General features: G+C 53.6%; 6 protein-coding genes across 6 annotated transcripts; 3 read left to right on the top strand and 3 right to left on the bottom strand.

Moving 5' to 3' along the window:
• Positions 1–1496: 1496 nt before the first annotated feature.
• Positions 1497–2640, bottom strand: CGCA056_v001524 (uncharacterized protein; the record flags this gene model as incomplete). The annotated part of the gene is made up of 4 exons (XM_037316784.1): positions 1497–1626; positions 1732–1799; positions 1911–2356; positions 2424–2640. 4 exons carry the CDS (start codon positions 2638–2640, stop codon positions 1497–1499), a joined length of 861 nt encoding a protein of 286 aa, XP_037184803.1.
• Positions 2641–3584: 944 nt separating this feature from the next.
• On the bottom strand, positions 3585–5424 carry fur4-1 (Uracil permease; the record flags this gene model as incomplete). Its single annotated transcript, XM_037316783.1, has 5 exons — positions 3585–4720; positions 4794–4920; positions 4982–5014; positions 5081–5125; positions 5194–5424. The coding sequence occupies 5 exons, from the start codon at positions 5422–5424 to the stop codon at positions 3585–3587; spliced, it is 1572 nt and encodes a 523-aa protein (XP_037184796.1).
• A 680-nt stretch (positions 5425–6104) lies between these two features.
• hxnY-5 (2-oxoglutarate-Fe(II) type oxidoreductase hxnY) lies at positions 6105–8076 on the top strand (the record flags this gene model as incomplete). The annotated part of the gene is made up of 5 exons (XM_037316782.1): positions 6105–6326; positions 6384–6546; positions 6601–7298; positions 7827–7872; positions 7931–8076. The coding sequence occupies 5 exons, from the start codon at positions 6105–6107 to the stop codon at positions 8074–8076; spliced, it is 1275 nt and encodes a 424-aa protein (XP_037184797.1).
• Positions 8077–8931: 855 nt separating this feature from the next.
• CGCA056_v001521 (uncharacterized protein) lies at positions 8932–9438 on the top strand (the record flags this gene model as incomplete). The annotated part of the gene is made up of 1 exon (XM_037316781.1): positions 8932–9438. One exon carries the CDS (start codon positions 8932–8934, stop codon positions 9436–9438), a length of 507 nt encoding a protein of 168 aa, XP_037184798.1.
• Positions 9439–11957: 2519 nt separating this feature from the next.
• On the bottom strand, positions 11958–13650 carry CGCA056_v001520 (putative 6-phosphogluconolactonase; the record flags this gene model as incomplete). Its single annotated transcript, XM_037316780.1, has 3 exons — positions 11958–12296; positions 12525–12999; positions 13253–13650. The coding sequence occupies 3 exons, from the start codon at positions 13648–13650 to the stop codon at positions 11958–11960; spliced, it is 1212 nt and encodes a 403-aa protein (XP_037184799.1).
• A 1418-nt stretch (positions 13651–15068) lies between these two features.
• Positions 15069–16595, top strand: sorD-2 (FAD-linked oxidoreductase sorD; the record flags this gene model as incomplete). The annotated part of the gene is made up of 1 exon (XM_037316779.1): positions 15069–16595. The coding sequence occupies one exon, from the start codon at positions 15069–15071 to the stop codon at positions 16593–16595; it is 1527 nt and encodes a 508-aa protein (XP_037185935.1).
• Between the last annotated feature and the right edge of the window lie 170 nt (positions 16596–16765).

Raw genomic sequence — 16765 nt, 5'->3', positions numbered from 1 at the left:
TCCAGTTGCGGGTGTAAAATTGAGCGCATTCAACGGGCATGCGGTTGAACACGTGCTCCGTAACTGCAGGTATGAACAACTCAAGCCCTCCAGTCTTGAAGAGACACGCACTACCTGTCATCGGGCCATCCCCAAGCACAGTTCGAATCTTTCATATCCGACAGAAATCGTGTACGTTTGGATCATGTTGTTAAATACCGGGTCCAGTCAAACCGCAAGATCCACTCACGACGTAGTAACAGCCCTGAAAAGTGCAGAAGATGTGTACTCGAACCTGTGCCGCATAACTTCAGCATTTCGTCTGGCGACGGGCCAAGACCCCGCATGTTATCGGTAAGCAGCAGGAAAGGGTAGGAGAGTTGGGCTGTTGGCCAAAGAGCTCCTTGAAGCCGTCGCCCGACCGACTCAGTCACCATCTCAGTCGTTAGCGAGGGACGGGCAGCCGAATTGGAGGGCGTTTCGAAGAGGATGTTCAAGATACCGCCATTTGTGGATGACAAGCCAACTCACTCATTTCGCAACTATAACCTCGGACTCTAGAGCGTCAACCTCGGAAGTGGGGGTCAAAAACGGGACTCCGGGACACAATTCAACGGGAGTTTTGTGGCGCCTTCTCATTCTCCCAAGTCCTGGTTGTTGTGTTGAATTGTGTTCAATTCAGCAAGACCGAATGGCCAAGCGTTTCAAAACTCCAAATATCATCACATTCATATTCGTGTTCGTAATCCCGTCCCAACTCCTCTGTAGTCATCGCCTTCCCAGAAACCTTTCATGAATCCCCAAGTTGCCCGTTATCCTGCCTACTTTGTTCTGTTGGGGATGGCAATCCCAGTGTATGCTCTGAGGTTTCTCTAGTACCGCTGCTGTCCGACCAATGCCAGCTCGCCTCAGGGGGAGATGAATATCTGAACGTCGTTGAATCAAAACCAGACTCTAGGTCGAAGTCTGCAGACAACGGTGACAAATTGTTGCTATCGATATCCGGTAAAAGGGGTACTTCCCCACTCGTCAACCTCCTGAAGCCCGATAAAGAGTGCGGTCGTAGCATGCACTCATCTCGTGGCATCATCCGTCCTTGTTTTGTCCATGTCCTGTCCTCGTATGACAGTTCAATCTCCATCGTCTTCATGATACCTGAAGATGGAGGTTCGGGAAGAACCCCAACACTCGCAGTAGATGACTTTCCTGCTGTGGCGGTGCAGGACTCCGACCCAGAAGAAGAGGAAGACGACGACCCGGACCCTGATCGTAGCGGGAAAGTCCAGGACGCCCTATTTCTGTTCGTTGTTGGTCGGCAGGATCGTGAATCTGGGCCTGAGATTCGTGATTCGTAGGTGAAGTCGTCAAAACGCAACCTCGGCATCTCCATCGATGGCGATGGCTCGCTCCGAGAGAGAGAGCCTCTGAAAAAGTTCTTAGACATCGTGTCGGTCGTCGTCTCGCTCGTTACGCCGGTTAACTCGATGGTTGGCAACGATCTAGTTCTCCAAGGCCCCCTACTCTGCTCCTCCCGCTGCCTCCTTCCACACAACTGTCGGACGAGAGGCGTGAGACTCGGTGCACAAGCAGCGGTGATACCAATCCCAGGTTCGACAGTGCTCCAAATGGCGAAGTTGGCGGTCTCTCCTGTGTAATGAAAGAGTAAGCACGCGTTTTAAATGCCATTCATGGGCTTCGTTCCCCTCCAAGCTGGTAAAGTTTTGGTGTGCATGGGCAGATCGATTGACGTACGAAGAAAGTTTCCCTCGCTCAATACAGACGGTACTGTCACCGCTCGAATAATAGTGGCGATACTTGCGCTGCAAAAAGTCAATCCATGTTAGCATCTCCATCCCCAATCATAGTTATGCCACCGGAGCGGAAGGTTGGGTGTTGCGCATGCCACCAAACCATCGAGATGGGAAACGTACATTGAAGCAAACCCCAGCAAGAGCACAACCAGAATTTTGGTCTTTTTGCGCAGGTCCAACGACCACACAATAAACAAGGACAATACCCCAAATGCCCAGTCCGCAATGCAAGTTCAGTGTGGCGGCTGTGAATGTGGTGCCGAGAACGACGGTTTTCGAGAAGCAATGGCCTGGGGTACGAGGACCCTCGTCCCAGAATAAGTGTACCGGTCGGCACTGGAAGGCGACGAGGAACAGGTACAGAAACACAAACACCAGCGTCGACAGCAGCAGTGCTCGCAGAATCCAGATGTACGTCGGGACGATCGCGATGCGCAGAAGTAGGATGCCGACGCAGACTTTCAGGAGGATTGTCGTGAGGAGATACAGGAGTTCGCCAGCAAAGAAGTACTGCACGTTGGAAGTCAACAAAGCAGTCCGGTAATTTCGTTTTGTTGTCGCCAGACCTGTCGCAGAGGTGGACCCCAAGTCTGCAACGTACCTGGAGAGCTTTCCGTCAATCGCGGCCCGTACCATGCACCACTCCCAGGATTTCGGTGACCAAAAACACCGTAAAAACAGCTTGGAGCAGGCAAAGAAGCTTGTCGTCGGAGGTCACGGTTCGCGTGATGAAAGTTTTCGAGTACAACCGCAGAGCGACGGCGATGGGCGTGAGGCAGAGAAAGAGAATGGCAACCGCAAGAACGCGGCGAGGTCGGTTCGGATCGATGTCGACGTCGGCATCCACCATGCTCCGATGGGGATTGAAGTCCGTTTACGAGGTCCACCACTCTCTACTCGGGCGACATGGCGGCGGGCAGCAGAAACAAGATCAAGGTAGGTTGCGAAAAAACAGAGAAGATCGTGGGCAGAATCCTTCGTCTTCTATTGCTGGAACAGGATCCCTAGCGGCGTTGGGCCTGGCCCCTTTACGGCGGTCGACGGCAAGGGGGCACGGATGCGTAGGGGGGGCGGCTAGGATCTACGTCCACGCGGCGTCCGGCGGAACTTTAAAGAGGGCGGGAAAAGAAAGTATTGGGGTCGGCACTTGAGCACAGGAACTCAAGATCAGCAGTCTTGAGTCACGGGCGGAGGTTAAAAGACGGTATGAATACAGTCTTTCCGGCTGAAGTATGGCAGATGCAGTAGGTTGACGGCACGACGGGAAGGATGACCCATGAGACAGACTCGCGAGAAGCTTGAAGAAAGCTTGAGGAAAGCTTGACACTCGGGGAGAGGAGCGGCACCAGCTCACATGTCTACTGGGCATGTTCACCTTCTAGAAATGCGATCTTCAACCAAATTGGTGCAAGCTACCCGCAGACGCCGTCCACAGCTGTGGCTTAAGGTTGGACCAATCGGAGCCCTGAGTCAGTGGGTTTTGGCTGATGTCTTGGACAGTTTAGCTCTTTTATGCAAACGGCATACCTACCTAGGATCGAGCTGCCGTTTGTACGATGCACCGATCATGGGGAAATTCATCTGGAGAATGCGGCCGTTCAAGCTCTGGAAAGAAAGACAGAAGAGCAAAAGGCAAAGGAAACATGATGCGTTGAGGTGTCAACATTGACGGAGATCTGAGACATTGGGTTACTAGTCTCGTGCGCGTGTGGCTGAATATATGGGCAGATAGATTAGATGATGTGATGAGTGAACGACGGAAAAGGTAATAGACACGAAAATATGCCACTGGCGTCAGACGGTCTGGACTTTCTCTCCGCCCGCCCCGGAATTCTTCTCGTCAATGTCCACAGCTCCAGACATCGTGGAGATGGCGTCGAGCTCAGCCACCCCGCGTAGGACGGGCGCATCCCCAAATGTGCCAAAATAATCAAGGTCGTCCACCGCTTGTTTTTCCGGCATGGGCCACAAATAGTCCAGGAGGAGGTATATCAGACCTGACACAAGACAGCCCACAAACCACGACAATTGATAAAGCCTCGTCCAGCCCGCCCATACCTCGCTTGCAGCAACAGCTCGCTGCGCCAGACCTGGGATGAACAGCCACGCGCCCAGGCACCAGGCGATTGCTGCACGCCAGTTCCATCCCTTGGTGTACCAGTAGATGCTGTTGGACGACTTCCCGTAGAGGTCGGTCAACTTGATTGTCCGCTTGCGGAGGAGGAAGTAATCAGCGAACATGATCCCCATGAGCGGGCCGAGGAAAACGTTGAAGCTGCCCACGACAGTCAAGAAGTTGCTAGCGCTGTTGAGGAGCGCCCAGGGCTGCATAATGAACACGAAGACAATAGTGAAATAGCCCCCGCGGCGGACCGTGAACCAACGCGGTAGCAGGGCGGCTAAGTCGATTCCGGCGACCACGCAATTGGATGCGACAACCATGCCGAACTGCGAGAACATGAAGGCGATGCTCGCAAACGCGATGCCCGCTCGGGCACCAGAGTTATCTTCGTTCTTACGCACGGCTTCCAGGAAAGCGTAGGGCTGCCACAGGAGCTTGCCCTCATCGGGGTACAGCGTCGCCGCGCATGAAGTGCAGATGATCCCGACGCAGGCTACAATGATGGTTCCCAAAGGTACCATGATTAGCTGCGCCAAGACCTGATCTCCCGGCTTTCGTGCGTATCGCGTGTAGTCCGACTGAGACCACATGTGCGTGGCGGTGCCCCCAATATTTGCCGTAACAGCTGCAACGAAGGCCCAACCGAGATCGCCTCCCGTAGCTGGCTTGACACCCGAGACCTTGCTAACATCCGCGACAAGGACACCTCCTCCCTCAGCTCGCACGGTGGACCAGATGAGAAGTACAAACACGGTTGTAGCAACAGTTGTGGAGGCGATCAGAAATGGTTTGCGATAGTTTTTCCGGGCTGAACCAGATCATTGGGAGGCACAGGAGCAAATAGAGTACGAAGGATACGAGGTCGTACGTCTTCATCGTACCATCCGCAAGCTCTGAGTCCAGATTGAGAAAGGACGGCCAGATGCATGTCAAAAGAACCTTTAGGCATTGGCTTCCGTACCACGTGTTGGTGGCTGTCCAGACAAAGGATAAGAAAACGCGGATGGCCTTCGTTGTTATTAGCCGGCATGTCAGAGGAATTAGTTTGAGCCTCCGAATGGCGACATACCATTGGGAAGAGGTAGCCCCAGATGCCCCAGTTCTGCTTCATTCATAGGGGAAAGCCAATGTGCCACTTTGCGCCAGGGTGGCCGCCAGCTATGCAGACAAAGCCAACAAAGGTATGGGCGACGATGATGGCAATCATAGATTGCTATGCTCATTGATTAGTCAATTAATTGCCTCTGTGAGGCGGCAGCCACAGAGAAAGACGACGCTTACCCAAACATTCAGTCCCAGAGAGATGAGGGAAGATCCTGTAGTCCAGCCTCCAACGTTGAAAGAGCCTGTCACCATCCAGAGGCCAACGAACTCCCATGGGCCATATGTGCGGCGAGAAGGGGGCAACGGCCGCGTGTCTTTGTTGACGTAGATGTCCACATCTGTATCCGTATCTCGATTTACCTCGATGCGTCTGATGAGGCGACGATTCAAAGGGGTTGATGTCGCCATCGTTCAACACTAATCGTTGCTGTCGATTTGACCCAAAGCGAGAGAGCCGGCTATGAAGTTTTCAACTCTCTGAAGCCAGCATGAGAGTGTATTTTTCTCGGGAGGTTTCATTTTATAGATAGCTGTTGATCTCTCGGCAAGACAATCTTTCGTCGAGAATGATAAGAAGTACATTTTCGTTTCTATGGTGCCCGCCTCGAGCATTTGTCGGGTGTAAGCATGCTTTGTAGTTGTGATAAAGATCGGTCTCTCGATACCGAGAACTGCAAAGATAGCGGAGAGGCCCCTCTTCGTGACCCCGGCAGATCATACCCTTCCATGATGATTGTGGACCCATGCAGACGTTCATGACCAATGGGAGAGCTTGCATCTCCAAGGACAGCAGTTAACCAGTTCACCAGTTTAGCAGTCGTATGCCCCGCGATAAGCTTGCATGTCCGTGGTAGCCCCGCAGTTCGAGCTGATGTCGAAGAGTTGATCAGTTCTTCCGAAATAACAGTACGAGCTCCTATCAAACCATTTTATCATCTACAGAAATTCGAAGTGACGTCTTCATTTACAGCTTATAAGTACTGACGGGAGGCTTTCATCAAAACCCAGAAGCTCACTTACCGTGCAACAGCGCCTTCCTTCGGAAACCTTATCCCCAGTCGCGTAACATAATCAATAGTGATCTCGACATGTCTCAAACAGAAACGATTTCTCATTCCGGAAAGCGGACCGTAACTTTACATAACGGGACAGTATTCAGCTTCAACTCGAACGTCTCTGCAAACCTTGAGAAGATCCCGGTCATTGACGCTGCGGGCATCTGGAGTGACGACATCACGGAACGAGAAGCCGTTGCCCAGGAGATTAGAGAAGCCTCAAGGGACATTGGGTTCTTCTACTTGATCAATCATGTAAGTACTGGACCGTGGATGACGGCAGTGGGAGTCTCAATTGACTCAATGTTCCAGGGAATCGACCAAAGATTCGCGGATGAGACTATGGAGCAAGCCAAGCGCTTCTTCGCCTTACCCGAAGAGAAGAAGATGGAAGTCTTCACCGGCCTCGTGCCGAACGAGTACGTCGGTTTTCATCCAATGGAGTACTACAACCGAAACGGGTGGAAGCACCAAGGTAGGCCGCCATTACCTAGATCAACCACGTCTGTGTTGCTAAACGCCGTGAAAGATCTAAGCGAAGCCTTCAACTGGGCCTACGATGCCCGAGAAGATCCAGAGGCAGTTGACGAGACCGAAGAGTCAGTCAGCATCTGGCCATCCGACGTGCCCGGATTCCGCGAAAACCTCTACGCCTATCATACCGAGCTGCTTCGTCTGTCTCGTCGCCTGACTCGCATCTTTGCGCTCGCTCTGCACTTGCCTGAAGATTACTTTGACGAGTATATCAAGCGTCCAGAGGCAGGCATGCGCATCTTGCACTACCCCGAGCAGAAGCACTCAGTGGACGATCAGAATGGCATCGGCGCACACACTGATGTGGAGTGCTTCACCATCGTCACTCAAGATACCTCAGGGGGCTTGGAGGTGCTTAGCAAAACTGGTAACTGGGTGAAGGCAGAGCCTATCCCTGGCTCGTTTGTTGTCAATATTGCCGACTGCTTCATGAGGCAGACGAACGACTTCTTCGTGTCGACAATCCATCGAGTCATCAACAAGAGCGGTAGAGAGAGGTACTCGGCCCCGTTCTTCTTTGGCTTCGACAGGCAGAAGGTGCTGGAGCCTGTGCCGACTTGTATCAGCGACGAGAATCCCATGAAGTATCCAATCATGACTGGCGGGGAGTATTACGCCTTCCGAACGAACAAGCAGAAGTCGACAAACACTAGGAATTCTAAGGCAGATCAGAAGCAATCAAATAATGGCCTCGTATGTTCTTGAGTCGAATTACAGAATAATTTGGCCTTCACATAAGAATCTTTAAATTCAGCTTAATCGCAATTCTCATTCGTGTCCCGGTGTATTATAAGGCCAAGTAAAGCTGTTCAAAAGGGCTGTGGAGAAAATGTCACCGTCCTGTCCTTCATTCAACATAGTCTCCGAAAACGGAGGCCATGCAAGTTGCGGTCCAGTTTCGCTCGTGATTTCCTGACTTGACGCAGATGCCCGCCGATCTACGTCCGTAAGTCGAGATATTAGACGTTGCCTTGCGGCTACAGCAACGTTGCTGTATTTCTCTAAGCGTTCCAGGAAGTCTATCATGGACGTGAGAACCCCTTTGAAACTAAGTCAAAGCACCCACTTTTCGACCACCCCTGCATTTCGACCACCCATAAAATGCCGCCCAGCCACCCCATTAACTACTATACCCAATTTTCAAACTACCACAACATTTTCAATCCTTCATCAATTTCCATCATTCTTTCAGAATATCTTTTTTATTATACAATGAAACAGTATACCGAAAATGAGGTTATCCAGGCGCTTAACGACATCAAAAATGGTATATCTACTCGCACTGCCTCCAAGCGATGGGGTGTGCCACGATCAACGCTTATAAGCCGTACCAAAGGCCACCAACCAAGGCAAGAAGCATTTCAAGACCTCCAGAGGCTCTCTGCTGGCCACTTGGGTGACTGCCCAGGCAGACCTTGGGCTGCCACCAACCCATCAACAACTGAAGGACTTCGCCCATCGCATCCTCTAAGCTATAGGGGACACCCAACCTCTTGGCAAGAGGTGGGTAGATGGCTTTATAAGAAGAAACCCATCTATCAAGGTCCAGAGAAGTCGATCTATTGATTCGAGGCGTGTTAATAGGGCATCTACTGAGGTTATCAGGGACTGGTTCAAATATCTCGCCATACCTCACATCCAGGCCATCAAACCAGCCAACAGATATAATATGGATGAGACTGGTATCCTTGAGGGTAAAGGGGATAATAGGCTAGTGCTAGGCAGTGCTGCGACTAAGTCAGTAAGGAAGAAGCAGCCTGGTTCGCAAGCCTGGGTATCTATTATTAAGTGTATATCAGCTGGGGGCGCTGCTATCCATCCCTTGGTTATATATAAGGGCAAGACAGTTTAACAGCAGTGGTTTCCTCTAGAACTTGGCCTATATGATGGATGGGAGTTCATATCAACAGAGAATGGGTGGACTACTGATGCTACTGCTGTTGAATGTTTAGAAAGGGTCTTTATCCCCCAAACCAAGCCCTCTAGCCCTAACCAAGCTAGACTCCTTATCCTAGATGGCCATAGGAGCTATACAACGACAGATTTTATGTGGTTATGCTATACTAATAACATCTATCTGTTATTCTTGCCTCCACATACCTCCCATGTCCTCCAGCCACTTAACCAGTCAGTCTTCAGCCCTGTCAAGGCAGCATATAGGAAAGAGCTGGGATATCTTAGTCAGTAGATCAACTCTACTGTTATAGGCAAAAGGAACTTCATTTCCTGCTATCAAAAGGCTCGCCTAGTTGGGCTGACTGCAGGCAATATCAAGAGTGGCTGGAAATACACTAGGTTATGGCCTGTTGCTATTGCAAAGCCGCTTATGAATAGGCTGCTGGTTCAGAAGGCAACATCATCAATAACAACACCATCAACACCACTCAACAAGGTTGCCAGAGATAAACATATAGCCCAGGATGCCCATAGTATAGAGGGCTGGGCGTCAGCCTCATCTGCTGTGAAGTGGTCTACGCCAAGGAAGGTGAAGGACCTAGGGGACCAACTACACATATTCAGCCAACTAGAACAAAACATCGCCACACAACGCCAGCTCTTCAGGAAGGTAAAAAAAGGCTTCCAAGAGCAGTCCTTTGCCCTAGCTACCGCCCAGCAAAAGATAGAGCTTCTAGAGGCCAAGGTTGCCAACACTGCTAGCAGGAAGAGGAAGGCTGTTCAGTTGGACCCAAATACGAAGTTTGCGACAATCAAAGAGATACGGCAAGCCCAGATTGAGGCTGGCGAAGCTGAAAATGATTCAGATGAATCCAGCGCATCTGAATTACCCATTGAGGCCGAAAGTTGCATTATTATGGCTTCAAGAGGTAGTTGATAATTAATTGAATAAAGTGGTGGTGGTTGCGATGGCGTCAATTCATGGCGGTCGAAAAGCAGGGGTGGTCGAAAAGTGGGTACTTTGACTTATCGTAATCTGACTGGGATAAGTTGTGCTTAATCGAGACGCCAATCAACATATGGCCAACACCGCCAAGCTGCTGAACAAGAGGCGACCCACCAGCTCGGATGTACTCTAAGGGTATCGCCTCCATGTTCTGCATCATTTCTTCCGCTGTTTTACATGCTGCATGGAGGTTGTTTTCTTCTGATACTGTCGAGAGCATCCTGGCTAGGTGGATAGTGCACAGAATATTCGCCGCCTGGAAGCCGCACCGATTCCTCCCGCTGTCGCTCGACCGAGTGGTTGCGCTACCAAAATGGGGTAACAACTCCGCCTGAATCCTGGAAAGAGTTTTCGAGATTTCTCTAGATTTACTAGAGTCGTGGTTGTTGTGCAGTATTGACTTCCGATTCTGCTTCCGCGTTCGGAAATCCGATATTGCGTGCTCAAGAACCCGGTACAAATCAGTCGTCAAGTTCCATCCCTCAAACCAATTCTCAAACTTCCCATCTCGGCCGGGCATGAATGCTGAATGATGTGTTCCACAAGGATAGCCAACGTCAGAATGAGCCTCGGGGCAACGAATGAGGCTGCCCAAAACACAAGCTGTGTGCACTTCTAGTCGATACAGCGCCCACCAAAGACGGCGTCTGACCTCTCTATCACATTCCGTTGTGTCACCCGGCCATCGCGATTCATCATGTAAGCTGAACCGGGCCGACATGCCATGATAGAGTGCCAGATATTTATGGATCATGGCGGTGTCACCTTCCTGCACCCCAAGTAAAGCTAAGAGGCCATGTGAACGTATAAGATCGATGTCCGGACTGTCAAAATCAACAGGCACAAGTCGCATAGCCTCCTGAAGATAGTCATTCGCGAGACTTGCGAAGTCAGACGGAGCCATGTCGTCGGTGAACAGGGCCCGCTTTCCGACATGTTGAGCACTTAGAGCGCACATGCAAATGAGACTCATGTACTCCGACGAGCCGGATGGGAATGTGCCCTCTCTCCAACCAACCCATAGCTCTCTCTCGCAGAAGAACGGGAACCTGCAGAGCAGATGAGCAACGATCACGACGATCGCGAATAAGCGAAGACTTACGTTGGATGTATCGTATCCAAGTACACATCAAGCAGCGCAGTCACGACCTTGCGGTTGTCTAATTGACAGCGCCTGTCTTTGCCACCGTCGTGACTACCTTCAGAGCCTCGCGGTTTCGTGCCCCGCTTCTTGGGCTGGCGGTGCCGCGTGCACTCTTGGTCGTACTCAATGCAGGTCAAGCATGACTTGTTGCCGGCAGACGACGCATCTGCCGGGGCAGCCCGGCATTTGATGCCCCGTTTGTGGCAGAAGTCGCATGCCTGGGTGATGCGTCTGGACTTGCGCTGGGGCGTGGGGCGAGTCATGACAGACCGGACTTAGGGAGTTTGGGCTGTTGATCGTCAATGACTTGACAATGCAATCTTAAAAGACAGGTGAGGTTATTGAACGGTGTCCGCAGCGAGGGAAACTCCGTTCAAGCGGCCGTCTTGACGAGGTCAATGACTAGAGAACACCGCTTTGTCGGGGATAATTTGTCGGAAGGAAACAGGTACAGGAAGATAAGATGTTGTGGGCCTCAGAAACTCGTGAGATTGGTCTACTGATCTGAATGTATGTGGCTAGGGTGAGTACCCAATCCCCGCGGACCGCTATCGCCGCGGGGAAATAAGCCCTCCTGCTGCGTTTCTGCAACCAACTTGCTTGCACCCACATTGCGGGTTCAAAGTCCGACGTTTCCACAGCAATTCCTCATAACGAGTTTCAGAAGTCTTCTCTCTTTGAAACATCGTGTCAGAAGATCTTGGTGATAGTGAACGCTTGGTATCCCATTCGCTGATGCGAAGCTACCAACTGTACTTATGAATGTGAAGCGGATCACAAGCTCAAATATTTATAGATAGAGACGAAGAACACTCGATGACAAGTTATTGCGGTCCTGATCCAGGTTTTTTCAAAAGTCACAGCTAAAATAGCTTGAAAATGTTGCAATGTAAGACGATAACAAGTGATTCGGCGATTGAATACTTGAGTTCTAAAAGACTCAATGCCATCTACATCTTGGGATTCCGTGGTTTTGGCGATTCAGTCGGAGATAGATACACGCCTCCACAAGCCCACCGGCTGGAGCTACTACATGTTCATCTGATGAACGCCTCATGCGGCACAGGCGAAACTCAATGTGACCACACTTTAGTGTTAGGATACAAGTAGTTGGCACAAGTCAGAGGCAGTAGTGGGAAGTCACCGCTAGAACCAAGGCGAGGTAATGCGAGTTGCCTCACAGATCTCAATTTATCAAGACTAGAAACTGACGCCGACGCTGCCCAAACATGCACCCGAGCCCAATGCATCAACCTGCCAAATGTCTGTACCTGACTGCGTCTCAACCTCTTCCTCTTTGCGTCATCTACTCGTCCCAGATGGTAGCAACGACAGCGCCCGTAAGCGTAACCACGCCGACCTTGCCGCCCTCCGCCTCGGGAACGATCTTGCCGGACTCGAGGTCGCGCTTCCAGATGACGACGGTGCGGTTGTTCTGGTGGCCCACGGCGATGAGGTCGCCGGCCTTGTTGATGGAGAACTGGCGCGGCGACCAGCCGCCCGACGGCGCGAGCTGCACCAGCTCCAGGGTGCCGTCCTCCTTGATGGCGAAGGTGGAGAGCGTGTCCGAGGGCCCGGAGCCGAGGATCGGAGAGTCGCGGAAGGAGACGTCGCGGTTAGAGACGATGAGGAACTTGTTGTCCGGCTGTTGTAAGTTGCCCCCACGTGGTCAGCCAAAAATGATCTTTTGTTCGACGTGTAAAACATTACAAATCCGGAAGCAGAATGCGGCCGGGTGGTACAAGTTAAACGAAAATTCAACTCGGTACGGCATTTAAAATAAGGCCCAGAAAATGATCGGCAGGCCTGCCTGCAAGGGGCCCAAAAGAGGAAGATGAAGAATGTGGGAACAGTGGAACAGATTAAAACTTACAGTGAGGGCAATCTCGCTAGTCGGGGCTTTTGTCGCCGGGAGGTCAGCGCTGATGGCCGGGATGGAAAAGACCTTTGTGAAGGCGAGCCCGGTCTCCTTGTACTCGACCTTGTACGAGTAGATGTTCTGGTCGAGCTCGCCGTTGAAGTAGAAGAAGACGTCGCCGTTGGCGGCGGTGCGGAAGACGCCGTGGCGGGGGCCGACGCCGGGGCCGGTGACCAGGCCGTCGACCTCCTTGATCGGCGCCACGGTGTTGGAGTCGTAGGAGTAGACCCGGACCTTGTCGCCGCCCAGGTCGGCGAGGAGCACGTACTGGCCCTTGGGGTCGTTGATGACGTGGTGCAGGTAGGAGGTGTCCTGGCGGGAGGCTACCGGGCCGGGCTGGTCCAGCGTCGGGAAGATCTCCTGAAGGGGGCCGGTGCCGGGGAGGGCGCCTTTGTCGCCAAGGGCGAAGACGGCCGCTGCGCTTCGGTTGCTACCGAGATATGTGAGCTTGGTATCCCTTGATGTTACTGTTTCCCTTCTAGACTTGTCGGGGCAGGTGGATAAGAGAGTCCCGCATATCCGCAGATGGGGGTCTCGATTTCTGGGGAACGGAGGAATGGTGTTGCCGATTGGACCACCATGAGATGAAGGACGGGCGAATAATCATCCCATCTTCACAGCTTGCAAGCTCGGAGAACGACGACTCGGAGGAAGGACTTGTGAAAGATAGTGTGAGTACTTACTATGAAGCAGAGACATAGCCCCGGACGCCAGCGGGCGTGGTGACGATCTCGCCAGCGACGCCGCTAAAGGGCGCCGAGACACGGGCGATGCGGGTCAAGGCGCCGCCCTCCCCGATGGAGAAGGAGTTTAGCGAGCCGTTGGGCTGCGAGTTGGAGCCGCGGTCGAGACAGTAGAGCACCCTGCTGGCGCCGTCGAGGGTCAGCCAGGAAGGGTTGACATCGCAGTCTACCGTCTTGCTGGCGACGGAAAAGCTGTAGTTGCCCCCGGCGGATCCGGCCAGCGACAGCGTCGTGACATTTCCGCCCGAGTCGGCCGCGTAGAGCGTGACGGCGCTGCAGGAGGCGGCCCAGAAGGCCGAGCCTGCCAAGAGGCTCTTCAAAGGAGATGAGGAGCGCATGGTTGTGTTTTGATTCGAGGAACCTTTTTTTCGGAGGATTAGTGGCCGATTTGATAAGCCAAGCTAAAGGACTTGGCTTGTCGCTCAGGAGAGATGAAGAGACAGACGGAAAATGTGCTCACCCAAGGTTGAGATGGAAAAAGAATGGAGCTATCGCGAATGAGTGGGCGACTGGTGTAATGAGCGGAACTTGGTGATAATCCCAAGTAAAACAGGCAGGTCGACGCAACCGAGATGGTGTGGGAATCAGTCAAGGTATTGCGACTCGCTGCTGCAAGAGACAGAAAACGAATGGAATCCGGGACGTTTTGGTCCTGGTGTTTGAAAAGAGTGAGGCGATCTGCTGATCCGACAATTATGCTTCGCTAGTCAGCCAAGTTGCGCAGCTTTCTTCTCTTCCTCGTAAGCTTCACGACCATCACCACGGGGCTGCACAACGTGTTAATATACTCCGGACTCTGGACAACATCCGCCCTTAGTAATGCCAACCGGTCGCTACCGAACCCGAGTAGACGATCCCAAGAAATCGGTATTGACGGAGATTTGAAGGGGCCCCGGATTTGTGACGTCCCATGACTCGTCCGCAGTCCCTCTTAGACGAGTCTCACCTGTTGCAGCATTGAGCCAAGACTTTTGACGACCATCATGAACCATGACGGGAATAGCTCTCTCTTTTCTATTTCTTCGCACTCGCAGCAGCTTCTCCCTCGGGTGGGGGCCGAGACGCGTTTCTGCTGCCCTCCATGGGCCCCTTATTCCGAACGAAGAACACCTTATTGCGCCTTTTTGCGCCCCAATGAGCATACTAATGTAAACCTTGAAAAAGGCCGCCGGGGGCATCGGTACCGCCGAAAAGGGGGACGGACTCCGGTTCCAGAACGACGGCGCCGGGGCGGGAGCTTTTAGGCAGGGGTTTGCCTGCTTCATAGGGCGAATCACCCGGACAAGGTTTTACAGATTGAGTAGGTCAAGAGGCTGAGCAGATGAGCGCCAAGCCCTACGACGAACCAGGTTGATTGATATGATTAAACAGGCATTTGTCTAAACTTGGCCCTGGAGCGTTGGACATGCAAATCTGGTCGTTATGACGGGGGGTCGTGGGGGGCTCCGCCAAGATGGATGGCCCTGGTAGCAGAGACATCCGTCACATATTAGCCTTTCTGACGGATATCGAGCGAAGAGGCGCCCGACTCTACCGAAAAACCGAAGCTGTTTTCTGGGATTTCTGCCCATCCGAACAGACCCCTTATGGGTCAGATCCATATATCCCCCATCAGTATAAGATGAACCCGTTCGTAGTCACAGAGCCCCATTGAGTCTGTTCGCCCTGCCCTCAAGCTTTACAGCTCGATATCCCATCGTAAACCATTACATTCGTTTCTTATCACCGGGCTGTACCGTCTGTATATACCACAGCCATGGATTCTCCACGCTCTTTTGGACGCTTCGTCGTCGCTTCACTCCTTTTCCTCGCCCCCTCTCTGGCCAGTGCCCAGGACACTGCCGCCAAGGGCGTCGCTCTGCAGGCGTGTCTGAAGACTGCCGGCGTCCGCAACATCATCAGCACCGACGCCACCTGGGCCGACGAGACCGTCGGCTTCCAGAAGCGCATCAAGGTCGACCCGGCCGCCATCTCGTTCCCCGAGAACAAGGACCAGATCGCCCTGTCTCTCGACTGCGCGCGCAACGCCTCCGCCAAGGCCACCGCCCTCGGCGCGCACCACTCCTTCCAGGCCTACGGCTTCGGAGACCCGGGCAGCTTGGTCATCAGCATGGCCGCCTTCAACTCCGTCTCCTACGACGAGGCCACCCACCGCGTCACCTACGGCGGCGGCTCCCACGTCGGCCCCGTCCTGAAGTACACCTGGGACACCGCCGGCCGCCACTTTCCCCACGTCCGCGGCGCCCACGTCGGCCTCGCCGGCTCCAGCATCGGCGGCGGCTACGGCTCATCCTCGCGCCACCTCGGCACCCCGATGGACAACCTCGAGTCGATCGAGTACATGCTGTACAACGGCACCGTCGTCAACGCCGCCAAGGGCTCCGACCTCTTCTGGGCCGCGCAGGGCGCCGGCGCCTCCTACGGCATCATCCTCTCCGTCACCACCAACACCCACGCACCCCTGTTCCCCACCGCCGTCAACTTCACCCTCTCCATCGGCAGCGTCGACGTCGACACCGCGGCCAAGGCCCTCGTCGCTATCCAGGACTACTCCCTTAGCAAGGACTGCCCCGACGAGCTCGCCCTCCGCTGGAGCCTGAGCGCGCCCCCGTACTCGGGCACCGGCTACTTCTACGGTGACCCGGCCAAGTTCGACGAGGTCATTGCGCCCCTTGTCTCCTCCCTCAACGCCCTCGCCCCCAACGCTACCGTCGTCAAGAAGACCGAACTCCCCTTCTGGGACATGGAGGTCGCCGTCGCCGGCGCCGGCATGAACCAGCCCGAGGGCGGCACCCTCGGCGGCCGCTCCTTCTACACCCAGGCGCTGACCACCACGACCGACCACCCCCTGACCGTTGAGCAGGCCAAGATCCTCTTCGAGAGCACGACCCTCGCCTTCAACCGCACCGACCTCCGCAAGTCCGGCTTCCTCGACCTCTGGGGCGGCGTCTCGCGCGACATCGCCGACGCCGACACCGCCTACGCGCACGGCAAGAACCTGTGGCTCATCCGCTGGGAGGCCAACTCGGCCGACGCCAACGCCCCCTACCCCGCCGACGGCACCACCTACATGAAGGGCCTCATCAAGCCCTTCGAGGACGCGCTTGTCGCCGGCGGCCAGGAGCTGAGGGGCTTCGTCAACTACGCCGACACGGAGCTCACCGAGGCTGAGTGGAGCGCGCGTCTCTACGGCGCCAACTTTGACCGCCTCAAGCAGATCAAGGCCGCCGTTGACCCCGAGGGTCTGTTCACCAACCACAAGCAGGCCATTCCCCTGCCTTAAGTGAGGATTGTGCTGTGACGGGATGTGTAGCGTCGAAATGGGAAATAGTAAAACGAAACACTAGACCGCCAGGTTAGGAAGGCCTAGGCCAGATTAGCAAATTGAAACATTTCTTCAAGCCCATATCCAAGTAATAGCATGTTCTCTCTAGAATGGTGAACTGCTACACA

This window comes from Colletotrichum aenigma, assembly GCF_013390185.1.
Source record: "Colletotrichum aenigma strain Cg56 chromosome Unknown KSG_Cg56_contig01, whole genome shotgun sequence".
NCBI classification, from domain to species: Eukaryota; Fungi; Ascomycota; class Sordariomycetes; order Glomerellales; family Glomerellaceae; genus Colletotrichum; species Colletotrichum aenigma.
The sequence above is the reverse complement of the archived record's forward strand: the minus strand, read 5'-3'. Positions and strand labels throughout refer to the sequence as shown.